Below are 10,473 nucleotides of genomic sequence, written 5' to 3'. Positions count from 1 at the left end.
GGGGCGGGGGGGATGAAATGAGTGTTCAGGAGTATAGTCAGAGGAATCAATGGATAACATTTCAGTATTGAAGGTTACATACGCTGTCAATGGGCCAATGATTCCACGTTTGAAGATCCAGATATACGATAAGCGTTAAGCGCAAACAGCCGCGTCCGCGAAGCACCGGAGCTCCGGCGACATGGATTCGCGGCCTTTATAAAATCCCACCATTAGGACACTTTGTTTACACGAGGCGTCCTATTAATCAGAGGAAAGTTCCACGATGGCAGCGCCCGGCTGGCAGAACAAACACCGCGGGATGGATAAATGGCCATTTCATATTCCACGTTCTCAGATAATAAGTCGCCATGAGGAGCGACTCCGGAGACCTCCCCCGCTACACGGATCCAACACTGGGCTCTGCTGATTGGTAAAGGGAACCTGTCTCTTCAACGGCATTCTATATTGTATCTTCAATGTGCTGCCAGCTTAAAGCTGAACTCCGGGATCAGCAGATATCGTCCTCATACTAGAGTCCCGTGTATTCTTCTTGTATCTCCCTGAGCTTTGTGTGTTTCTTCCAGATCTGTGCCGTAGTCCAGTGTGAGACTTGGAGCTTCCTGTAATAAAGACCGCTCACTGCTGGTCTCTCTCTCCTTGTGCAGGGTGACTGGTCTTGTCTCCGCCCCTCCTGTAATAAAGACCGCTCACTGCTGGTCTCTCTCTCCTTGTGCAGGGTGACTGGTCTTGTCTCCGCCCCTCCTGTAATAAAGACCGCTCACTGCTGGTCTCTCTCTCCTTGTGCAGGGTGACTGGTCTTGTCTCCGCCCCTCCTGTAATAAAGACCGCTCACTGCTGGTCTCTCTCTCCTTGTGCAGGGTGACTGGTCTTGTCTCCGCCCCTCCTGTAATAAAGACCGCTCACTGCTGGTCTCTCTCTCCTTGTGCAGGGTGACTGGTCTTGTCTCCGCCCCTCCTGTAATAAAGACCGCTCACTGCTGGTCTCTCTCTCCTTGTGCAGGGTGACTGGTCTTGTCTCCGCCCCTCCTGTAATAAAGACCGCTCACTGCTGGTCTCTCTCTCCTTGTGCAGGGTGACTGGTCTTGTCTCCGACCCTCCTGTAATAAAGACCGGTCACTGCCACTCTCTCTCTCCTTGTGCAGGGTGACTGGTCTCGTCTCCGCCCCCTCCTGTAGGTTTGCAAAGGCATTTAGTGCACACAAAGTCGATTTATATCCTTTGCAGCAAATCAATATACGTAAATCAGAGTTTTTGTGCAGTTCCAAAATTTATTTTTTATGTCTTTGAGAAAGTCGGGGGAAGAGTTAAAGCCCATCAGTTTTTGTGTGTGCAGCTGGGTGTCATCAGGACAGGGAATGAATAAAAGTTCCCAAAGTGAGGCCCCCAAAGCAATAAGATTATGGAAGAGGCTGTAGGCCGGGTTCACACCATTTTCCGCACCAGATCTGGAACGCAGTGCGATTTTTAACGCAATGTTACCTCGTTCCGGAGCATTTTTTTTATTTTATTTTTTGAGACGAGCTGTCGTATTTTTTTTGTCTGGTCCGGGAACGGACTGCGCTGGTGTGAACAGAGCCAAGAAATACCATAGGGATACATTGAGATGCTTTTCTGGTCCGGGAACAAACTGTTCTGGCCTGGACATGGTGTAAACAAGCGATTTAACCCTTCTCTACCCTGTCCAGAACTATAAAATATATATCGGGCGGGTTGACAACCCTCAGCACTCCAGCCAACGGCGTAACGATGGCCATAGCGCCCCTGGCGGCCGCTATGGGGCCTGGTGCACAGGGGGCCCGGCCAGGACATCCCTCATGCAGTGTGGGTCGCTATGGCATCTCATGCTGCTGGCTGTCACTGGCGGCTGTGAAGAGCAACGCAGGGCTGTTCAGATCACTGACAGTGATCTGTGCAGCGGCGCGTTGCAGTGGCGGAGGAGGAGGCGGGGCCGCTGAGGAGGAGGCGTGGCCCACCGGCGACCGAGGAGAAGGCGTACAGCGGAAAGGGGCTGACAGGAGGTGTGCAGGGGTGTGACCAGCCCAGCTGAGACCCTGCAGAGCCCACCATAGAGATTCTATGGTGGGCTCTGCAGGGTCACTCTCAGGTGGGCTGTGTGGGATCTGCAAGGGGGTGTAACTAGAATTCCCAGGAGCCCCAATACAAAATTTTCTAGTTACGCCCCTGAATCCAGCTGTGCTTTAATCTACAAATCCCATCAAGTCCTCTGCCTCCAGGAGTCATACCTGTGGCTTCCAAAGCCTTGCAATGCCTCATGGGACTTGTAGTTCCACCACAGCTGGAGTGCTGAGGTTGCCCGCCCCTCATGGCAGGAGACGGACTTTGAAAGTCTCTGCGAGGGATTCCATTGGTGGACTCGATCTGGGACGGCAGCGTCTTGTTTTGATAGTAGACGGAGATAGAGGAAAAGAATTACAATGTATCTTTTTTTTTATTTTTTCAGCCTCTTTTATTGTTTTTACTTGTTTTGGGGGGTTTTTACACCCCCGCGCACAAATCTCCTCTGGTGGCCCAGACAGTGTGGCAACCGTCCTCGAGGTCTGAGCAGAGTTTTCTTTCTCAGAGGATGTCTTTGTCTTCCCGAGCCGTAGACCTCGAACGGGGGAATTTCATTGTGCAGCGTCAGCTGATTGGAAGCCGGGAGATATATACGGAATACGCTGCGGGGGGGTCACTTTCTGTTAACCAAAAAAAACTTGGACTCGGGTGACACTTTTATACAAAAATAAAATGTGATTGTTCTGTGCCCGCTCCTGGGAAGATTGTAAATATCCGCACTGTGTGGTCAGCGGGACAGAGAAGTGAAATCCAGAATGTGACGGTCATAACCGCACGAGCACGCGCTGAGGGGAATCTCTGCACCAGGACACGGCAATGAAAATCCACAGCACAGTGTGTAACGGTTCCCCACCTCCATCGGAGACTATAGGAGCCGTTTTTGGCTGGAGTTCCACTTTTAAATAAGTCCAGCGTCTGGCAGTCACTTCCTGTCTACGTGCACTCCCAACGATGGCTGCGTCGCGTTTCTAAGGGCGTGGTTTCCTGATGGTGACAACAGTGGACCATGTCTGTCAAAAAGGAGGCCCATGTGACAGGGTGACAACCCAGCAAAACAAATGACAAACACACTCAACATGATGAGTGCGTTTGTCATTTGTTTTGCTTGACTGATTTGGTGCAGTGACGCATGGGGGGTCTCAGCTGCCGTTGTGATGTGCGTGGTCCCTTGTGCGTCCCTGTGCCTTTAAGGGAGGTTTGGGCTTCCTCCTGACAAACCTGCACCCAATTTAATCTTCTGCCCCCATGTGCTCCAAGATGGAGACTCTCATAGTTTAGAGTTAGGACCGCACTATAAGAGGTACCTTGACGCGGCTGTGCGGCTTTCACATTTTCTGCAGAAGACGTGTCTCCAAACCTCTGTGTTTAACCTTCGTGGTTAGACAGTTTTTTTTTTGCATGCCGGCTGGCGAGTGTGCCTGGAAACTTTTTTCTGTTTTAGGGTGACAACCCAGGAGCACAATTGAGATGCATAGATGGATGTTGTCGCCCTATAACAGGAAGTGCCTGAAGAAGGACTTCCACACCAGGGTCACCAGGGACTATTTTTAACGCAGGCTGTCGATTTTGTAAAGCTTGAAAATGACTTTTGGAATAACAGGAACGTGTTGGAGCTTCTGCGAGGGTTTCAGTGGTTGGGTGTATCTGCGCCGCGTCTCGTTCTGCCCCGGAGCAAACAATGGAGTGATATAAGATATGTACATATCGTCAGAGGGATCAGAGGGGGACACTCAGACGGTATTTACGAGCCGCAGGTGTCCCCATGTAACCTCTTACACTTCACCTTATGTATGAGGAAGTCTCGGAGCAGGAGTGAAGTCAGGACACGGCGATGAAGAAGAAGAAGGGAGGCGGTGCAGCTGCTGAAGACGTACAACGCAGGTGAATGCTGTGCAACTAGCGACTGACTTCTTAAAGTGAACCCGAGCATTGTGCATGTTAAAGCTGAAGATGGATCTGCTCATGTCTGTCCTTCCCCGGCGGGATCTCTCTGGCTTGCTGCGGCTTCTGATGCACATTGTGAGATGCTCGCGGTGTGCGGTGACATCAGAGGAAGACATCTCAGTCCAGGAGAAGGGAAGACATTGAAAACCGTTGTCTCTTCTTACATCGGCATTGGTCCACCTGATATCGTTGGCACTTCCTTCCAGTAGAGAAGGGCCCTCCCGACATTGATGGTCATTGGAATGGGACCCCCTTAGATTGATGGCTGGTGATCGGTGTACTGCGCCCTTCCACCGATCACTAGTTCCATGCCATGGACTCTGCCGGGTGACATTGGTGTAGGAACTGTGCAGACACTATCAGGTTGGAGATTGATCCACCGCTGATCCCTGCTGAAGGAACCTCCAGCAACCTCTGGAGGAGGAACCACAAGCAACCTCTGAAGGAACCCCCTTCAACTTTTGGAGGAGGAACCCCCAGCAACCTCTGAAGGAACCCCCTTCAACCTTTGGAGGAACCTCAATTACGTCTGAAGGAGCCCCCAGCAACCTCTGAAGGAGCCCCCAGCAACCTCTGAAGGAGCCCCAGTAACCTTACGGAATCTTGGTTATGTATGGGCGCTCTAGAATGGCACTCCGACGCATCTTGGCAACTTGCGGTGGACTGCCAGAAATGGAGCATGCGTCAGGATATAATTCCACATTGTGAGCACCAAACGCCTTTACAAACCCAGATATCACCTTGTAAATGTAGCAGTGAAATGTGCTGTACATAGCCTGAGCAGAGAGCAGAGTTCTTGGAGGGGCCCGACAGGCCCCACTCACTACTGAAAACTACAGGAGGGGGCGGAAAAAAGAACAGTCACCCTGCACAAGGAGAGAGAGAGAGCAGAGTTGTGGGAGGGACCCTACAGGCTCCGCCCACTAAAGGCTGCCTAAAACTAGAGGAGGGGGTGTAGACCATAATCGATTGTCCTGCACGAGCAGGGAGAGCAGCAGTGGCCGGTCTTTAATACAGGAGGGGGCGGAGACCCTCTGCACAAAGAGAGAGTAGCAGTGAGCGGTCTTTTATTACAGGAGGGGGCGGAGACAAGACCAGTCGCCCTGCACAAGGAGAGAGAGCGGCAGTGACTGGTCTTTATTACTGGAGGGGGCGGAGACAAGACCAGTCACCCTGCACAAGGAGAGAGAACCTCAGTGACCGGTCTTTATTACAGGAGGGGGCGGAGACGAGACCAGTCACCCTGCACAAGGAGAGAGAACCTCAGTGACCGGTCTTTATTACAGGATCTCTAAGTGTCCCGGATCTGGATTTGTAAGAATCGGGTATAAAGAGAACCTGTCATGGCAGCAGTGCTGGAGATCTCTGGTCCCCTCTCACCACCTTTAGCCGACTGCCGGGAACAGCTGGTGGTGATTTGGTAACAGTCCTTATCTCCTTCCAGTGACCGAACATCTGAGAACTGCAGACCGTCTGCTTCCCAGAGTCCCTGACCCCTCACCTCCTGTCTGGAGACTTCACACCATAAATCCTGCAGCCATGTTCATTGTGAGGACTGGAAGAAATACGACGCGGGCACAAGTCACGGGCAGCCTGCGGTTTTTGTGACAAACAATGGCGGGGACTGTCCGTGCCTTCCAGTGTTTATACTGCGTCCTCCCTCTGACCGGGAATGGCGGAAAGCACATCTTAGACCTCCAAATGCGTCACACTGGCGAGGGGAGTCCATGTGGCCCTATCTCACTTTGTGACCCTCCAACTAAACTCCGGGCACAAAACTTTCATTTTCCTTAAACACAAAGGATAGAAATCCACTTCGTGTGCAACAAATGTCTTTGCAAACCCAGATATGACCTTGTAGAAGCAGAGGTAGCGTCATCACTGTGCTGTACATGGCCTGTGCAGAGAGCAGAGCTGTGGGAGGGGCCCAGCAGGCAGGGGAGGCGGAGACGAGACCAGGTACCCAGCACAGGGAAAGAGAGCAGCAGTGACCGGTCTTTATTACAGGAGGGGGCGGAGACAAGACCAGCTGCTTTCTCTCCTTGTGCAGGGTGACTGGTCTTGTCTCCGCCTTTCCTGTAATAAAGACCGGTCACGGCTGCTCTCCTTGTGTCGGGTGACTGGTCTTGTCTCCGCCTTTCCTGTAATAAAGACCGGTCACGGCTGCTCTCCTTGTGTCGGGGGACTGGTCTTGTCTCCGCCCCTTCCTGTAATAAAGACCGCTCACTGCTGATCTCTCTCCTTGTGTCGGGTGCCTGGTCTTGTCTCCGCCCCCTCCTGCAATAAAGACCGGTCACTACTGTTCTCTCTCCTTGTGTCGGGTGCCTGGTCTTGTCTCCGCCCCCTCCTGTAATAAAGACCGGTCACGGCTGCTCTCCTTGTGTCGGGTGACTGGTCTTGTCTCCGCCCCTTCCTGTAATAAAGACCGCTCACTGCTGCTCTCCTTGTGCAGGGTGCCTGGTCTTGTCTCCGCCCCCTCCTGTAATAGAGACCGCTCACGGCTGCTCTCTCTCCTTGTGCAGGGGGACTGGTCTTGTTTCCTGTAGTGGGTAGAGCCAGCTAGGCTCCTCCCACAGCTCTGCTCTCCGCACAGGCTACATACAGCACAGTGATGATGTCACTGCTACTTTTACAAGGTGATATCTGGGCTTGAAAAGGCATTTGTTGCACACGAAGCGGATTTATATACTTTGTAGCTATTGAGGAATACATTTAAAGTGACATTAAACCCTCAGATTTAACAAAAACCAATACTGTAATGTGCGCCTTACTGTAATCCATGGTAGTTTCCCTTCTCTTTGCTGCTCTTCCTTTTAAATCCTCATGTCTTCTCATTCTGGGGGAGAACGTCCCTTTGCAGCTCAGGGCCTCTTCCTGTAGTGCTGGCTCAGGTTGTGAACCTGCACACAGACACCGTGTATCCATTCCAGAGACAAGGCAGTCTGCTGCAAAACAGAAGTTCTGCCCAGCATGAGAACAGATAAGGATTAAAAAGGAAGAGCAGCAAAGAGAAGGGAAACTACCATGGATTACAGTAAGGCGCACATTACAGTATTGGTTTATGTTAAAACATCTGAGGGTTTAATGTCACTTTAAATGACATTTTTTGTCCCCGGAGTTCAGCTTTAACACCGTGCATAGCCCCGCCCCCTGCTCCAGTTTTTATTAATTTGATTAGCACTTTTTTTTGTCCCGGCCGCATATCATGAAATTGTCCAAAATGTGAATAAAGTTCACCGTGATCTGGAACGAGCTCGCACCGCTGCTTTAACTTTGGATACATCGGAGTAGAGTTAGAGCCTCAGTCAGGTTTTTATCGGCCTATTGGGGAGATTTACACTCACTTCCTTCTTGCCCTTTAGGACTGGGCCAGAGACAGTCAGGCTGGGGAGGAAAGGGCTAGTACTGATGAGCACACTCAGAAGCTGGGAGACAGTTTGTATCACCATCTTGAGCTGTATCACCATCTTGAGCTGTATCACCATCTTGAGCTGTATCACCATCTTGAGCTGTATCACCATCTTGAGCTGAGTCATTCAGAAGAGTGGCAGATGCTGACCAAAGTCAGTATTTGCATGCAGCTCGGGGTCCGGGAGCTCCTGGGGCCACCCCGGCCCTTCATTAACTGGCATCAGAGGTGTGTACGGGCAATGAGTGGGTTAACGAATGTCCCGTTTGTCCTTCTGCAGGGGTGAGCTGGCCGGATATGCACCGCCTGGCCGACCGCGTCCACCTGGAGGAGCTGACCAAGATCGGCATCTTGAGGGGCAACGTGGACGACATGATCAAGGCGCACATGGGCGCGGTGTTTATGCCGCACGGCCTGGGCCACTTCCTGGGCATTGACGTCCATGATGTTGGAGGATACCCTGAGGTCAGTACACTCCGCTTACAGGTACCTATATCACCCATTCACCCCGACCAATCACTGCCCCCAGTCACAGAGCCCCCTCTCTCTACCCATATCACCTCACTCCATCACAGTGCCCCTTCTACCCGTCAGCCCAAGCCATGTTCCATAGTTGGGGACTCGGGCGGTTTAGGGACCGCACATATTAGAGGTGCCGTGGTGCGGCAGTGTGGCTCCCCCTTATATATGCAATTATATGTTACATGTATGAACACTGTGTCGCCATGTATGTCTGCAACGCAACCTTGAACTTGATTAGTTAAGACGGTTCAGTTGGAAGTGTGCGGGGGGGATGGGGGTGGCCCCAGAAAATACCCGTCCTGGGGAAAATGCTGCTCCGAGCTACTCCCTGTATCGGTCATGTGACCTTTAACTTAGGCCTCGGGTCATGTGACCTCTGCTCAGAGGGGAGATCAGCCAGAGGAGCGAGTTGACTCCGGAGGCCGGATTCAGTGAAAAACACCGAGATGTGAACGTTGGGAGCGGTCGGTTCGGCTGCCAGGCCTCCTGACGTTTTCCCCGTGTCAGCGGGAGCCTCGCCGCGCTGGATGATTGCACTCCGCCGCTGCGTCCACAAAACGGGTTCTGTTCTCTGCGCGCGCTGTGATTGCTTCCTCCCATGGCCAGAATGTTCTCTACTGCTTGTTAGGAGTTGGAGCCGAACTGTGCCGCGTGTTCCAGGCCTGGAAGCGTCCTCCGCGTGACGGGGGAGCCGAATTCCAGTACAAACGGGGAGGGGGGACGGGGCTGAATATGCTGCATAAAATAGAACCCGGGAGACGCCGATCGATGTGCGTCTTCTGCCCGACCCCCGGGGGGGATAGGGATACAGTCACTGCGGAGCGCTGTAGAAAACCGGTGGCTACGGATAGAGCTCAACTTTACATGTAAGGCAATGCATGGGGCGTTGTCACTTAGACTGTTATGCACAATCAGGATCTGGGAGGCAGTTTGCATTGATGGGCAGGTGACAGGGCGACACCTTTTTAGACGTTTTGCCAATTAATCCCTCTGCTGTTCATTTTCAGGGCGTGGACCGCGTTGACCTGCCCGGCCTGAGAAGCCTGCGCACGGCCCGCTGCCTCCAGGAGCGGATGGTCCTCACCATCGAGCCCGGCATCTACTTCATCGACCACGTCCTGGACCAGGCCTTGGCCAACCCCGCTCAGGCGTGCTTCATCAACAACGACGTCCTGAGACGCTTCCGAGGGTTTGGCGGTGTAAGTAGATTAGAGCTGTTAGACACCTCCCTCTCGCTGTTAAACCCCTCCTCCTCACTGTTAGACCCCTCCCACTACCTCTCCTCTGTAAAATCAATATTTCTCTCCCACTAACACACTAAAAATTATTTAAAGTGATTTTGAGGATTTCAGAACGTTCCCTCCACCGAAGAGTCTTCAGCATCCCCGAGGGCCACTAGATGGCGCTGAAGAGCATAGGACTTTCCTGTTACTCAGCGCCATCTACTGGTAGTGCAGTGCAAATGGTACAAAGGATCCCGGCTGCGGGATGGTGGCAGCTCCTCATAATAAGCACAGCGGGTGTACAGACCTGGGAACTCAGCACAGGGATGGTGGGAGCTCCTCATAATGGGCACAGCAGGTGTACAGACCCGGGAACTCAGCACAGGGATGGTGGGGCCCCTCATAATGGGCACAGCGGGTGTACAGACCCGGGAAATCAGCACAGGGATGGTGGGGCCCCTCATAATGGGCACAGCAGGTGTACAGACCTGGGAACATAGAAGAGACCCTTTGGGAGGGTAACTCTCCAGAATCACCTTTTGGTTTACAGACCGGAGCTAGTCCTGAAAGATGACCGTTCCCCTTTAAGCCCAATCTTATGAGCGGTGAGTCACAGGCTCGGGGTGGGGGGGGTGCTGTGCGGGGTGATTTATCTCGGTGATATTGGTGCTCTCTGGCAGCGAGTCGCTGTGATAAGATAAAAAAACGTTTCCATCGGCACAATCTGTGTGATTTGGCACGGCCGGCGCGTTCCTCGTATGCAGAGCCGCGAGGAAGCTGACGCAGCAATGAAGACGTGACTGCTTCCTCTCATAAGAGGTCCTGATCCGTCCCCGGTGAGAGAAAAACATCCTCCTCCAGATTCACTCGCAGGGAAATAACAGATTCACCATAGGAGGATTCGCACCGTAAGAGATGCGTCCTAAAATACTTCACATATCTCTTACGTCCTGCACCTCACTGCGGCTCTCTCTCTCCCCTTGTGACTGGTCTTGTCTCTGCCCCCTCCTGTAGTTTTTAGTAGTGGGTGGGTCCTTCTGGGCCCCTCCCACAGCGCTCTGTGCACAGGCTACTTACAGCCCAGTGACAATGTCCGTGTCACTTTTACAAGGTGATATCTGGGCTTACAGAGGCATTTCATACACAGAGAGGGTTTATACCCTTTGCGGCCTATAGGGCAGGGGTGGGCAACCTCAGCACGCCTACTGTGGTTGAACTACAAGTCCCATGAGGCATTGCAAGACTCTGACAGTCGCAGGCATGGCTCCCAGAGGCAGCAGCATGATGGGATTTGTAG

General features: G+C 52.6%; 1 protein-coding gene across 1 annotated transcript in view; it reads left to right on the top strand.

The window, feature by feature from the left end:
* LOC108801520 (xaa-Pro dipeptidase-like) overlaps positions 1 to 10,473 on the top strand; it is a 15,130-nt gene that overhangs the window by 4,095 nt on the left and 562 nt on the right. The window contains exons 2-3 of the mRNA XM_018573407.1: positions 7,712 to 7,896; positions 8,961 to 9,152. Of these exons, the coding sequence (XP_018428909.1) occupies positions 7,712 to 7,896; positions 8,961 to 9,152 (377 nt within the window). The remainder of the gene's footprint in view (positions 1 to 7,711; positions 7,897 to 8,960; positions 9,153 to 10,473) is intronic.

This window comes from Nanorana parkeri, unplaced genomic scaffold, assembly GCF_000935625.1.
Source record: "Nanorana parkeri isolate BGI_ZX_2015 unplaced genomic scaffold, ASM93562v1 scaffold2368, whole genome shotgun sequence".
Classification (NCBI taxonomy): Eukaryota; Metazoa; Chordata; class Amphibia; order Anura; family Dicroglossidae; genus Nanorana; species Nanorana parkeri.
The sequence above is the reverse complement of the archived record's forward strand: the minus strand, read 5'-3'. Positions and strand labels throughout refer to the sequence as shown.